General features: G+C 40.8%; 1 protein-coding gene across 1 annotated transcript; it reads left to right on the plus strand.

The window, feature by feature from the left end:
* Positions 1-1,482: 1,482 nt before the first annotated feature.
* Positions 1,483-15,972, plus strand: LOC111647765 (uncharacterized). Its single transcript, XM_023397427.2, has 7 exons — positions 1,483-1,903; positions 4,632-4,686; positions 9,975-10,171; positions 11,324-11,381; positions 12,801-12,919; positions 14,914-15,024; positions 15,743-15,972. Exons 1-7 carry the CDS (start codon positions 1,757-1,759, stop codon positions 15,854-15,856), a joined length of 801 nt encoding a protein of 266 aa, XP_023253195.1. The 5' UTR covers positions 1,483-1,756; the 3' UTR covers positions 15,857-15,972.
* The last annotated feature ends 372 nt before the right edge of the window (positions 15,973-16,344 follow it).

Here is a 16,344-nt window from a genome sequence, read left to right on the forward strand (position 1 = left end):
TATAACCATGACAACAAAAGTCCTCTGAAGTAAGGGACTACCACCCTATGTGGTCATGTCAGTTGAGACTAAAACTGTTGCCTATTTACACATCAAACACAGAGCAGCATTAGCATTCGGTCAGAGTTGTGTTTGTGTCCGCGTGGTGATTCAATATTCCCTCTCTTTTAGCTCTCTGTTTGGTCTCCAAGAGCTCCTGAGAAGAATCTCTGGCTCTCCAGCCACTAAATGCTCCACTGTTTTCAGCAGCTGGTTACAGCTGTTTATAGTGAACAGTGCTGCTGCTGTTGAAGGCTGAAGCTTTGAAGGCTGAGGTCAAATCAAAACAATGAGCTAAAAGAGGCTATAAGCTCCATGAGGCTGAGAGGGACTGCACTGGGTCACTGTGAGCAATTCTTCACACAATGTGGAAAAGTTATGAAGTCATGTAATCCATTGTTAGTATGAAAATATTGATTAGTGCAGCTTTAAATAAAGGTAAATTATAGCCTGTTACTGCTCATCCATTTAGATGCAGCTCCTGTGCTAAAGTAGTGTTGGTCCAGTCTTCGTGTTGCTCACAGGTCAGTCTGATGTTTGTCAGACTGTTTCACTAAAATAAAGACTGACTCATTTTAAAATACAAACATTAGACACCTTACCCTGAGGTCAACTCAGGTCTAAGACCAATGTTACCATGGTAACAATCAGTGACCTGCCCTGACAACAGCATAAAAACAGGGAAACATGGCTCATAATTTGTGGTTTGCTAACATTGTTATTAGGAGAGTAATGAGAGGGGAAAGAGTTTTTAGAGACCAAATCAGATAAAGTAAAATGTCCTTGTAACTGTTAAATTCTTCCAACATTTTCTGCTGAGGTAAAGAGCTCAGCGGTTTGATGTGGTGTGATTTTTTTATGTGTCTTAATTTACCCACAAGTCATTGTACCACAGTCCGGCTTAAGATAGTCAAGAACTAAACTGCAACTTGTGCAACAGATGACTTTACATGTCCGTTTCTGTGAAATCAGCCTCAGTATCGGGGCTGGGCTCTTTGGTCAGCTGGCAGGCTGACAGGCTTGTGACAGGCTTGTGACAGGCTTCAGTGCATTGTGTCCGGCTGTCCCTCAGCAACCCTGAAGACAGGAAGAGGCAGATTACTTATACACTTGCAGTGGGGTAACTTCATCTTTCTGCAGCTAAGGTTAACCACACACTTTCCACATGAGTCCTGACATCATCATAGGCTTACTTATTATCTAACTACACTGGAAGAAGACAAAAGGTATATCGCACTTCCTGAACCACCACATTTCTGACATGTTGCATAACCAAACATACACTGCCAAAAGGCTGAGCAAATGTCAAGGCAAATCAGCTGTTTGCTCATGAACAAAGGTGGATTATGGGGCTAGAGATGACTGGCAGCTTTTGGTATGAATGAAACTTTATTGACAGACACACAGACAAACCTCAGTCCTGGAGTCCCAAAGGAAACAAATGTCACTACAAGTCAAACAGGGACTCTTCAGGACCGGTGCTGGCCAGTTCATAAGAAAACTGGTTATGTAATGAAACATAATGTGAAGGCGGTCCACATATAGATAACAGGTAAACATGTCAGTACATGTACATGTACATGTACAGTACCCACCTATACTGAGAGCATGACGCACAGAGGACTAACATTACAGCAACACTGAGCTCTCACATGTTCAGTCAGTGTCAGAAGAGAGCAGTCAGACAGCAGCTGGGTTTGACCGCTGAGCAGTGAACATGTCGGTGACACTGGAAGGCAACATGTTGGTGACCGGCAGCAACCGAGGCATCGGTTTGGAGCTGGTCAAACAGCTGGCAGAGAGGACGGGGGCAGAGGCTCACATATACGCCAGCTGCAGAGAGCCTGAGGGAACCAGGGCCGAGGTGAGACACTCACACATTAGCAACACACACAAACACACACACACACTGCTACTAATGACAGAGTGTGTGAGCTGATTTACAGCTTCTCCATGAGCTTCGTGAACTTCTGTTGTGTAATGTTGCTGCCACATAAGAATGAAATAAGACTGACTTTAATATCCCTGAGCACTTAATGACCATGATCCATCTGTGTGGAGCTTCTAATGTGTTTTAATTACTTATTCAACCACTTGAACACACATCTGTCTCCTAAATATCACCTCAAGTGTCTTGAATTCAAAAATATTGTCACATATACAGTAAATTACAATTTTTTTGTTTTTGTTTTTTGAGCAATGTCTTTGTGAAACCAAGTTTTTATTATCTGCACTTTCTATCAAATCAAAATCATTCTGTTCACGTTTTCCCCCAAAAGATTCTACTTTATAGTAATTTTAATGAAGCGCGCAGAAAACAACAGGAATTATTTTTTGTGTTTACACTTTGGAAATGGCTACAGAGTTGTGTATTGAACTCAGCTGTGTTTTGGCTCAGACGATTGGCTAAAAATGACTTTTCATACAATTTATCATAAACCTTCAACTTCATATGAAAGAGACTTTTTTGTTCAGTTTAACATTTTGAGTGCAAACCCCACTACTGTGGCATTCTCCAGGGGCATTGTAAAGGACCATTTTTATTTGTCATTAAAGAAAAATATTTTTTCCCAAAAATATATTTATATTTTTCTAAATGGTTTTGCCTATTGGTTTATTTTCTAGATAAACATTTTTGTTACCTGAGTTGTGGCCAGTGTTTTTGAAAGGTTGGGATACAAAATGCTTTTCCCCACTGTCTCATGCCTATGAGTCACTTATTCAATTTAAAACCAAAACATTATCTTTCCCAAACAAATGCTTAGAGTTGCTAAAAGAACAACCATGAAAAATGTTAATCACACTGCAGTTGCTATGAGCCGATCTTTTAATTTGGAGGAATAAGTTCTCCAAATTAAAAGTCAACTGTCATTTGTCCATGCCGTCTACAATGCCAAAAAAACCAAACATGCTAGTGTCTGACTTCCCTCATTGCTCCTGTTATAATCACTAAAGCTGTTAGGGGGCGCTGTCACTTGAATGTATGCAGTTGTCTGTTTGGGCCACTTGAACTTACTGAAACAACCAATAGTGTTGTTCCTCTCGGAGCACAGTCCTCCAGGGAAAACAAATTAAACACTGTCATTCAACATTTTACTGATACAATTAGTAAGAACATTTAGTGACTTTGCACTTGTAAGTTAAGTTCCTTGAAAATGTATTTGCTATTGCATCATATCATGTACATAGATGTAATATTTAGGGGATGGGCTTGTCCTGGACTGAACACCAATAATTCAACAATACAGTGAAACATATAGTGAAATCCACAGCTGATCCACTGGAAAGTGAACAAAGTGCTGACTCGGTACTAAATGCTAACCTTCACTTCATGTAACAAACGATAAAAAAAGCATGGTGCTTTGGTGAATGCATTTGCTGAGGGCAGAGCCAGCAAAGAGACTGAACAGTGTGCATTCATTGGAAGAAAAACCCAACAGGGGCTGTGTTTGAAAAGTCTTTCTTTCTTAGGAAAGTTCAAACTGAGGGAAGGAAGTAACAGCCATGATCAGAGCTGCTCCACTTCTCTACATGATGAGGAAAGGAGCTTCAGTGCTTCCTATCTTATCTCCTTTAGCATAGGAAACATTGGAACCTCCTTTATGAAAGGAAAGGAGAAATGCCGTCCCACAATTCCTTTCTGCAACAACATTTAAAACAATGCACCACTGTAGTTTCATCACAGCAGACCCACATTAATGTAGAAACATCAGAGCGGCTGTTTTGTGTCTGTGAGACGATCCAGAACTGATGGAAATCCTTGTCTGATCGACTGAAGCCCAAACAGAACAAGCAGATTGACTCTATAGTTAACAATATCATCATCATAGCTAAATATTACAGTCTATACATAAATGTTATTTCACTAAATCCCCTCCCATTGTGTGAAGCACTGAAAATAAATTTTCTCTAGTTAACAAATGTATAGAAATGTCAAAAACACCTATGAGAGGAAACTATGTCAGCATATAATTTATTCTAGTCTCTTGCTTGTTCCTTATTTCTATTAAATTATTATTTTAATGGATCAACTGTCTCTATTTGTACATTTCTTTTAGGTTTTCTTATTTCAACATTTCAATCCTGTTTGCTGAGAATTTATTGCCCACATGTTATCAATAAAGTTAGTTTAAAAAAAGCTTATAAGAGCAGTAAGACTTTCCTTATGAATTTTCCTTCACATCTTTCCTTGACCTCATGACATTTTTGAGGAGAAGTTTTGACCACAGTCAGGGACTCATTGAAAAAATAGTGTTATCATGCACCTGTTTTACCATAGTATTCGTACAGTACACATACTGTATGTATTGCATATAATTAATCTTGTATGTATTTTGTCGGTCTACAGACATATGTTTTTGTCTGCTACTGAATATCACTGATTACATTACTATATTCTAGATCTTTTGCTATCTGTTTTGTTGTTACTGTAAAACCAAGTGTTGTGTTTGGACACACCAGCGGGGATCACTGAATTCACACCAGCTTACTGCCATGACAGAGGCGAAGAAATAATGGCTGCTGTAGTAAATTACAGTTTCTTGCCATTCACTCTTCCCTCATCATATCTCCCTTTCTCTCTGTTCACTCAGGCCCTGAGAGAGCTCAGCACTCAACATCCTGGAAAGATCACTATAATCAAACTAGGTAAACACAACTCACCCTCATTATGTGTCAGAACTGGAATACAGCACATTTCCAGTACACTTCAGAGATTGGCCATAAATGATACAGTTAAGGTGACTATAAATGGATCAACAACTTCACCACAAATACTGATGTTCATTTAATTTAACAAAGTGTTAAAATATGATCTGATTAACATCTGCAGATGGCCAACCCATCACTGTCACAAAGAAAATGAATAGTTATTAGTGTTCAATAGAAACAGAAACGTTTCTCCACCTTTCTCTGTATGTCATCCTGACTGATCCTTAGGTGGGACAGTTGGTACATTTATTTTCTTCCTCTATATTTATTTTATATTTACTACTGTATATATCTGCTCTCAGAGGTTGGTTGAAGAAAACCTTTAATTGTCTCACTTGGCGTTGAAGAGTGATGGTGAGGTGCAGGGAACTTGATTCCTATTCAGGAGGTTTCTCTCAAATTGTCAAACCTTAAAGACCCTCTGACAAAAATCAAATGTTTAACCTCATTAACATCCATAAGATGTTTTTATATAATACGAGACATACTGTATGATGAGTGAAACAATCATCAACACCATGACTGAGTGTTTCCACCTTGAACTGCAGTGAACCAATGACAGTCTCATAAACACAGATTCAGACAGCCAGGGTTTCATACATCACAAACCTAAGAAGGGGGAGGGGGGGCAAAAAAACAGTTAGCCTGTTAACATGGAGGAGATTCAAGTTGTGCTGCTGTTGATCGTGCTTTATTGCATTGCAAACAGATTCATTGCATCAACACTGGAAATCAAAACAAAACAGTCAGCTTGCAGCTATAGGCTTTTAAATATGGCAGGGGAAATAAAATGCAGCGAGTACTTGACCAATCAGAAATGTTCGACACTGCAGACCACACCCCCCAAAGTTCCTGAACCTTTGGAAAGTACTACCCCCGACCAGGGACTTTTTTTTGGGTTCAATCAATTATTAACTAAATTAAGACCCTGGTTCCTGCGGTGGAAACGTGCGAGCCTCCTGAGGAAAAGGGCTGGGTGACCTCAACCTTGATTAACAGGCTTCTGACAAACTTCAAAAACAATCATGAACCAACGAGACCAAGTTTTATAAACCCCTGATATAGACCCCTCATAGATCATACTCTCTCGGTCTCTAAGTCTCAGGGTAAAGAATTTGCCTGGTGTGCAGGACAAGCTGAGCAGAGAACGAACCTGAAGGTACGTCAGATGCTCTTGGAGACCTCTGAAGATACGGTTTCCTGGAATCTGTTGGCTTTTCCACAAAGTGTCTTGGCCTGTCCTACAGCAGGATCTTCTGTTGCAGTAGGGTGGTTGGGGGGTGGGACAGTGCATTTGTATCCATGATCACATTCAGCTATGTTTTTGGCCCTTGAGAGACCAGACTCAATAGGAAGTTCCAATGAGGCTGTGGTCCAGACCAAGGTTCAAATTACTACATTAAGACATTACGTGTATGATTATGACTCAGACACCCGCAAATGAGCTAAAAACAACAATTGAAGGGGGGTTGAAATATTTACGTAGCTTTCTTACCTGTAATAACAAAATAAATGTGAAATAATGTGAAATAATAAGTTAAGATGTCATAATAATACAATAAGTATTATAAGTATAATAAGTAATAATAATAATAATAATAATAAAAGTTAAGAAATGTGTGAAATAATATACTTCCCATATTCATGCTAGGAAGAATCTTGTGATACAATTTCATACACTAAAGTGGACCATACCATTTCTTAAGCTTCACTTTAGTTGAATGTCTCCTCCAGTGTCACCAACTTAGTGATTATTTTTACTAGATTTAGCAACTTTTGAGAAACCTTTAGCCAATTTTTGCATGAAAGTGTGGACAGTACTGTGCCGTGGACGAGAGGCAGCTGACTCTGTCTACTGTGTTCAGTGGGAGGCAGGGAAGTGTCCCAACAACTGATGCGCAGGCTGTGAGCTGTGTGACAGAAGAAGAAGAGAAAGATCCGACTTTTCTAACTTTCTCTGTGAGTGATCATGTTACAGTAAATGCAGCTGAAATCAAAGTTCAGTGTTTGGTGATGTTGTCCGACGATGTCACAGTTATAAAGTCAGGATTTCAGCAGCAGCTTGAAGTGACTGCTGCGTAACATGTAGTCTGAATGGGCTGTGTTTCTGCAAACTTGATCCGCTGCCATGAAAACATGAGAACAGGTTTATTGTGAATTCAGCTGTATTAAAATACTGTATATGTGAGCACAGAGAGGAGCAGAGAAGAAATGGTTGAAGGACCGAAACTTGGATGAATGCAAATACAACGCAATGATGTCATGGATTTGCTAAGCCACTTTTCAAGCAGCTTCAGCTACTTTCCATTGAAAGTAGTTGGCAACACTAGTTTCCTCTGGGTTACTGAAGAATATTAAAATCCATGTGCACTTCAGGAGTACTAATTGTATAATAGCAGTAAGGGAAAGTAATTAAGTAAGTACTATAACAAAGTACCATTTTGCAGACTTGTACTTTACTTTAATATTTCCATTTTATACTACTTTATATTTCCACTCCTACATTTCAGAAGGAAATGTTGTTCTTTGTACTGCACTACATTTAGTTCACAGCTTTAGTTAAACAAAAAATGTCATCATATATCTGGTCCAGATTATACTTGATTCTTGAACATCCTTAAGTAGGAAGCTGTATGAAACAGATGGAAACTCTCATTTGATTAGATGTTGCTGGATCAGGGGCTCACATCCTCAGGTGGGTCATTATACAAAAGGTGCTCAGTGGTTACCGCCCCCACATGTTGTGCATGTTCCTTGGGATGGGATTTGCCTTTGGATTTTCTATTTGAAGTCCAGGAACAGTCCACCCTCAGGCGGCAGTCTGAGGTCAGCCTTTTCTCCACTTTGTTGCATCACAAATGGAGTCGGTGAACTTCAGGTCTTGTCTGATGCCACTCAGTGTTGTGTTGGATCTGGAGTTATCTTGGAACCCAACCCCTCATGTCCTCTCATATTTTCACATCAATCAGTCTGTCAGTTTGACACTTTGATGCAACCTTTAGTGGAGGAACTGCATCCAAATGTGAGCCTGCTTTATATATATACGTGTGTCAGCTGGGTTAGTTGGAGGGTGTAGGGAGGGATGTGTGCAGGTCCTTCATAGATTGTCTCCACCTCTCTGGTGTTTCTGCTGACTGACATTTCCTGGGCTTATTCCTGCACCTTTGCCCACCTCTAAACTTTCTGCAGAGTTTACATCCAACTCTGCTGCAGCAGAGTACACGTGTACTGATGCTGTATTTATCTCTCTACAGCTGGATTGTTTTACCTTCCAGTGGATAAAATTAGCAGCTGGTGTGCGGTTACAGGGAGCCTAATTTAGACTGTTCTGCTGACACTTTCAACACTTGTTATAACAGAGATGACACATTTTTGACAGTGGAGATAACATCACACGTGGAAAAAAGTCTGGTGCATTTCCTCACCCAGACGCAGCTGTTTATACACCTCAGTATTTAAAGGCAAAAACTTCCTGCAAAACATGTTTGTCTGCCTCCTCCACTCAAACTAGATTGAGTTTACATCCCTGTTTATCCAGAGTCATATAAAATCTGAACCATTCGTGTGAAACTTTGTCATAATTGACCTTTGACCACCAAAACCTAATCGGTTCATCCTTGTGTCCCAGTGAACATTAGTGCCAAATTTGCAGAAGGTCTGTCAAGAAGTAACTGAGATATCATGTCCATAAGAATGGGACGTATGGACAGACAACCCGAAAACAATATGCCTTCTCTGACTGACTGTCGCCGGTGTGGAGGCATCATGATGGGCTGATGATACCATCAGCATCCACTGTATGCAGAGTCTATCCAGGGAAGGTTTCCATGTCTGTTTAAATATCAATAATAAATATAGTTGGACATATTTTGTTTTCTCCATCATTAGTAGATATGTTTCCATTAAGTCTGCAGAGAAACATGAAGGAAGAGAGAGAAATCCTTCCTGTGGACCATCATGCAGACAGTGTAACCAAGCACTGTACAGATTAAAGCAGTTATATGGAGGTGGTGCTGGTGGTCTTTGTACAGTGTGAACATGAAGCAGCCAGGCCGGGGTGGTACTGTATGTGTTTATCCATCATATCAGTATCTCCACCTTCTTTAAACTGGGCCTTTGTGACTGCATGACAAATCTAACCTTTAATATGCAGGACACACAACATGAGGCCTCGTGTAACAAGACTAGGTCAAAACCTTGTATCTGTCTGGACCACCTATGGTCAAATCCTGATTTTCTAACTGTGACATGGTCTGACAAAATCACCAAACAGATATTTTAAAGACTAAGCTGTGATTTCAGCTGTATTTACTGTAACATGATCACGCACAGAAATAGTTATATCAAGTTTTGTGAGTAGGAAACAAATGACTTTTGAGGGTCTGGAGAAAAATACTGAGACAAATTCCAGATATCTCAGAGTAAGTTAGTCAGTGTTGAATTGGGTTTGAATCCACGAGATTCCCTGAGGACGTCAAAAACCAAAGTCTTTGTAAAAGCAGCTTGGGGATCTGTTCCTGTAGGTTCTGTGGTGCCAGGAATAGAAATAGATGAACTTTTTTTCAATCTATTATATTCCTTATGTTTGACTTGAGACAGTGATTTAACTAATGATGACAGATTTGTATGATGTCACCTGGTCACCTGACTTCCACATCTTCACTGTCTTTACAGTACATTAAGGACCACAAACAACTGGCTTTTATTGTGTTATAATTTATATTTTCATGTTTTGTATGATTAGATAACTAAACAAACTAAACTATCAGCAGGTTTCCATGAGTAATAATGCACACTGAGAAACCTCAGAGGTTGATTATATCTTTGCTGTAGCTTGTACAACTGACTTATAGTTAAATTCAGTAGAGCTCAGACCCTAATGTCAAACAACATACACCAGACTTCAGAGAAGAAAATCAAATCCATACTAAATGATTCGGATCTGTCCTGAAATTGACCGTGTTCTTCCATTCTTCCATTCACCCATGACCCATCCCTACACTAAGTTCAATCCAGTGATAATATGTGATAATATATCCCCATATAGGCGACATCTATGGCAATATCACTCTTGATATAGGGACATATATGTCATATATTACATTTTTGTATGGGATGACAAACACACACAACCCGTCAGTTTGTCTCCCTGCAATTAGCTTCCAGTGATCTATAGATCTCTCAGACAATAAGACACGTTTCGTCCTGTACATGTCCACCTCCAGACACGTCGGATGAGGACAGTATCTGTGCTGCTGTCCGGGCTGTGAATGAGGAGATCGGAGCTGGTGGATTGAACCTGCTCATCAACAACGCTGCCATCAATAAACCGGCCAGACCGGCACCGTTATCTGCCACCGGGAAGAAGGACATGATGGAGGTGTACGAGACCAATGTGGTTGGACCATTTCTCCTCGCAAAGGTTGGTTTGTCTTTTCTCTGAGCCTATAGACACACACAGATACAGATATCAGCTGCTGTGATGTCAAGTGGGAACTGCAGTATTGAACAAGATGAACTGTTAGATAAGGAAAGCACAATTTCATCACTGCTGCTGATGAAAACAGTAACACAAAACAAAACATTTGATGGTGGACACCTCAGAACCTGGTTATTTAAACACCACAACATCAACTTTTTTTTAAAAGGAATGACAGAATAATCCAAAATTAATGTTGCAAGCAACATTATATGGGCCCTCGTGCTGCCAGGAGCCCACTTGAAGCTGCCAACCACACCAGAAAGAGCCGGCTCTGCCCCTTCAGGTAGATGCCTTGAAATGGCAAAAAATGTGCCATAATTGCACAATAAATTCAAATGGCGGACTTCCATTTGGGTTTAGGTTATGGCTCCACATGCCTACCGATTTTCATACATCTAGGTGCTACTTTGTTGAAATATTCTAGGGGCTCCCTTAGGCCATTTTGCCACGACATGAACAACATATCAGTCCATATCAATAATCGATTAAACCACATCTGATGCATGTGTTGAATTTTGTGAGTTTTCAAGCACCTCTCTCCCCTCAAAAATCCCTAAAGTCATTAGGGGCACTATAGAGCTGACGTGCCACACCCCTGCCCAATTTCAATATAAAAAAAAACTGTTCATAAGTACAAACGTGTGCAAAGTTTCATGTTTGTAAAATGAAAATCGCAGCAGGAAATCCAAAATAGTGGGTTTCCATTCCAGCGAAATAAATTGTGTTATGATGTGTTCAGTCATTCCACCAAATCTCATGAACATTTAATGATGTCCACTATTGAACTATGCGATTTTTGGCGGACTCGAAGTGTATGCACATTTTTGTGAGTTTTCGAGCATGGCCCTCAAAATCTATTATTCCAGAAGAAAAATTATCATCTCAGCAAAAACAACAGGTTCTTCGCACCTTCAGTGCCAGGCTTTGGACTTGGGCCCTAAATATGACACTTGCACATGTTTCCATCATGAAAACACTTGATACACACACACACACACACACACACAGACACACACAGACACACACAGACACACAGACACACCAGGGTCCATCATTGTCAGTTGCGTAATTATTTCCTCTCTCTCTCTTCAGATGTTCCTCCCTCTCCTCCAGAGAGCAGCAGAGAGGTTCTCACCTGAGGATCATGAGGGTAAATATCTTTTTTTTTATGTTGTACCAGAGTTCTACAGTATTAGAGATCTATGATAGAGATAGTAATGGGAAATATAGCAGGGAATTAACTTTTACTTAAAGCTCCATATTTTCCTCTTCTTCTGTGAGTGATCTTCTTCAAAGTGTTGATCCTTAAGAAGATATATTTGTGATTTTAAGAACCAAACACCATCTCAGTGTAGTTTCACTTCTCCTCTCCCAGGCTTCTCTCTGGAGCCCTAATGACAACAGGTCAGTGGGCCAATCAGAAGAGAGGAGGCTCCGAGCCTCTCTTTTTAATGTAGCAGATTTCAGGTAAACACTCAGAGAAATCAAATCTCTGTGGACAGATCCTTTTATGATTTCAAAGCTTTATTGATAAATGTAACACAGACTGTGGAACAGAGAAGTCCACAGTGGCATCCTGATGCTGGCGGGGTAGTTTTATCTTCTGTCTCCGTCTCTTGACCGGCACAGTGCCTGGTATAGAGACGAAACACTGAGCTCCATTTCAACTAATCAGCTGACAGTTTATTGAGTGACTGTCGGAGCATCTGTGGAAGTGATCTGAGGTCTTCTTCACATGGTGGGGCAGCATGAGCTGGTTGAGGGGTCAATTACTGAACTCTGCTACATGCTACATGATTCAGGAAGTGAATGCAGCCATTGAGGATGGTCGCCCTGCTCAGGTAGTCCAACTCAGGCAACAGGAATCAGTTGCAACCTTACCTGTGTGATCAGGACATTCTATGGAAGTGGCAAAAACAGGTCATCCATGCTCACAGTGACTGTGCCAGGGCTGAGTTTAGGCTGTATCTTACTGCTGTCATGTTTTCCTTTTAATAACCACACAGATGAGGCTTGAAAGGGACAAGTTAAACTGTGTGGCGTAACAGCTGGGGAAACTAAAGTTGCAGCAGAGCCATAACACTCTGTCCCCTTCCACATCTGTGTAACCTACAGGGATAGTCCAGTTCACTCATGTTCACCCAGGTGTTGTGCTTCAACTCTGAAGTACATTTCACTCAGACTGTGTCCTGGTCAAAGAGTCAGTACATTGCCACATGAGACAGATTGTCATATTGGGTGGAAACGGAACTAGAAAACAAACAGAGGCAGGTCAGCTAACAGACATGTTAGGCAAACCCTGTTATAAAAATGGCTTATCACAGCCACCAACTACAGATATGATGACTGGAGAACAAACACAACTGACCTCAAAGACTTTGAGGGGCTCAGAACTTCTTTGTCCCTCCTGTACATCTGATTAGACACCAGATAAAATTACAGAATAGCAGAATATGAGCAGATTTGATGAAGATGAACAGCTTGAATCACTTTCATTCAGTTACACAGTTACTGTGTGGTGGTACAAAGCAGCATTCATTCTGTTTCACTGTTTCTGTCTGTGTGTCAGGTGATATGATGTCCTGCAGGAGGTCAGCCATCATCAACATCTCCACCGTCATTTCATCTGTGAAGAAATGTCCAGAGACCTTCTCCATGGCTCCGATGTACCCTTACAGGACCAGCAAGGTACAACTGACTTACATAAAATCTGAATTTCATGGGGTAAATACATTATTGAGGGAGTATTTAAAGTAACAGCACTAAACCCTCACTTCATCTATGGAAGACCAAAAGCGGTGTGAGTGAAAAGATTTGCTCTGATGAAGATGACATAGATGAAATTGACGACTGGCATACAAACTTTATTTAAACAAAGCAAACAGACACATCACCCGGTATCTTTGCGCCAAATGACCACAAGTAAGTTATAAGTTAACCACATGAAATCTTTAAAATTAGTGACGTTAATGTTACCGACTGATTTGCATCAAGTCGTCAAGCAACACTGTCTTGAATGCTATGGCACAGGTTAGCATGCAACTCGCTTCTATTTCGATGAATATGTTAGACCCACTCACCTGGGACACCCACAGTGTCAGACATCTACATCCCATACATGTCCCTGTAAACAAACGGGGACACGTTGTAAAGGACGGGGGAAATTATTGTTAGAATTATTATTATTATTATTACCATTATTATCAATTCCTCCTCCATTGTACTTGGAAACAAATGTTTAATTGGATGTTTGATTGTCTCTGCATTTATGCTTTGTTGACCCTTTGTTGGAAAACCCTGGATAAATGCACTGCATGGGACAGGTAATATTATCATCTCATTATGCTCTGGGGCAGATGTAAAGATACTGATCAGATCCAGTTAATTCTGATTCTGTATTAAGGGGAAAAGATAAGTGAAAACTCAAGATGATCAACTGACTTCTGTTTCCATAGTAACAAAGACGAAAGTGACATCTACATTCAGATCTATGGGACAGACGTCCATAGTTGTTCTTGGAGAATGGTCCAGGTCTGATCGCTGGACCTCTACAGAGAGGGGATGGTGGTTTGGGTTTGTGTCTGTGTGTTAGAAAATCTACTTGTCCAGGAGTAAAGACGTTAAGGAAAAATAAGCTACAGCTGGGTTTGAGGTGAAACTTGTAATTTCATTTTCTCGACATTTAGACCATTCCCACCTCAGCATCCACTTTTAATCCTGCCCTCAGTTGGACAGTATGTACAGTATATGTACAGTAATGCTGAGCAGTGCTCTGGGTGTGAAGGACAGTATGTTTCAGTCTCTCTGCTCCACCCCCTCAGACGTGTGTGAACACACCCTGTGATTTATCTTCTGACTCACCTGTCAGTGCTGCTGCACCTGTTGGGGTGGGAAAATGTCCACATTCATCATCGGTGTATCACATCTGTTGACCATGCATTACCTCGGACCTGAGCAGAGCTTTAATGAGAATGAGTGACAACACTATGAGTGTTCAGAGCCTTTAGAGCTGTAATGAAATGCAAAGCAGCTATTAAATAATGTAATAATATTTCATGTGTTCAGTGAAGGGCAGTTATAATATGTTATCATAATAAAGCAGATGCTTTCAGGATAAAAGAAGGTGGAATAACTGAGTTTTGATTGAATAAACATGTGATGGTAAGGTGTCCTGACATTGTGTCAGTAGCATTGAATTCATTTATTAATTTTCATGACCTTTAAATCATGTTTTCTCTGATGGTTAAATTGCAGTTTTAAAGAGGGACAAGTTATAAATAAATGAATGAATGAGCACAGCTCTCACAGTTACCTCTGAATAAATACGAGTAAGTCTATGATGATTTAGACACTGTTATGAATGCTGTGCATGAAGCAACACTACTTTGTTAGACACATAAATCCTTTAAATTATCACAGTGTCACATAAACCGAGTTTAAATAAATACCACATCATCACTCAGGTTATTTAAACTTCCAAATTTAGTAGTTTTCACAAATCTCTAATAAAACCAATGATAGAATAATTCTTCAGAAGGCTGTGAGAGACACTGACTTTGTGAGGAAGAGGGGGCTTCATCTGTAACTGGACTGTTTGTTGGAAAGGGTTAGGGTTAGTATATTATTACATTGAATGTATATTTTTGAACAAAGCTTCTGTCCCATCTGCTGTTGGTGATTAGACAGCGCTGAATATGCTGACTCGTTGTCAAGCTGAGGACTTCAGGAAACACAACATCCTGGTGACAGCCATCCACCCTGGCTGGGTGTGCACTGACATGGGAGGAGAGCAGGTGAGGTGACTGAGAAAGAGAGGGAAGGTCAGTAGGAAACAAGTGTGATGTCAGCAGGTCTGTATGAACCATGTGTCCATCAGTGGGGGAAGTTAACTAACTACATCTAACTAGAAACTGAGGAATCTCTGTCTGTCTGTCTGTCTGCCTGTCTGTCCGTCTGTCTGCCTGTCTGTCTCGCTGTCTGTGTGTCTCGCTGTCTGTGTGTGTGTCTGTCCGTCTGTCTGTCTGTCTGTCTCGCTGTCTGTGTGTATCTGTCTGTGTGTGTGTCTGTCTGCCTGTCTGTCTCTCTGTCCGTGTGTCTGTCTGCCTGTCTGTCTCTCTGTCTGTGTGTCTGTCTCGCTGTCTGTGTGTCTGTGTGTCTGTCTGTCTGTCGGTCTGTCTGTCCGTCCGTCTGTCTGTCTGTCTGTTTGTCCGTCTGTCCGTCCGTCTGTCTGTCCGTCTGTCCGTCTGTCTGTCTGCCTGTCTGTCTCTCTGTCTGTGTGTCGGTCTGCCTGCCTGTCTGTCTGTCTGTCTGTCTGTCTGTCTCGCTGTGTGTGTGTCTGTCTGCCTGTCTGTCTCCCTGCCTGTCTGTCTGTCTGCCTGTCTGTCTCTCTGTCTGTCTGCCTGTCTGCCTGTCTGTCTGTCTGCCTGCCTATCTGTCTGCGAGCTTCTTGGCTCCACTGCTCTGACGTCTTTAGACCATCTCTGATCTCCTGCTTGTGTTTGTTGTCTTCAGGCTCCTCTGGCCGCCCAGGACAGTGTACTGGGCTTGCTCAGTGTGATGTCATCACTCAGCAACAAAGACAGCGGGATGTTTATAGACTGGCAGGGCAACTCTATCCCCTGGTAGCAGTTACGATGACCACCACACCAGACCAACCAGACCAATGATTTCTGCATGTAAACATAACAAAGACACATAAAGCCTGTCAGCTGTAAGCTGTCTCTAAATGCTCTGATTGGACTCTATGGCTGGAAAAATACTTATATTATAATTATAATATATCACTTTATTATATTAATATTTGATAAGATGTTATTGAAAAATTCCCTGGTATAATTCATTTGAGGTTAATGGTCATAGATTAAATTATAAACTGCACTACACTTGCGAACGTTCATATTTCAGTACGTCAAGGGTAGGTTCAAGTCTGTTTTAATACAATACTCACACGTCCATATTTGTATTATTGAGTTATCTGTTGCTGTAATGATTCCGCCGGTTCACACAGGCCCTGAGCTGAGCTGTTCACAGTGACTCCACTTTAACTGACGGAAGACAAAATCCATAGCCGTCCTCCTGTGTAAAGAAATTGTGTAAAACTCAAGATAAAATGA

This window comes from Seriola lalandi, unplaced genomic scaffold, assembly GCF_002814215.2.
Source record: "Seriola lalandi dorsalis isolate HSWRI2012SDOR001 ecotype SW California unplaced genomic scaffold, Sedor1 jcf7180002055008, whole genome shotgun sequence".
In the NCBI taxonomy this organism is placed as follows: Eukaryota; Metazoa; Chordata; class Actinopteri; order Carangiformes; family Carangidae; genus Seriola; species Seriola lalandi.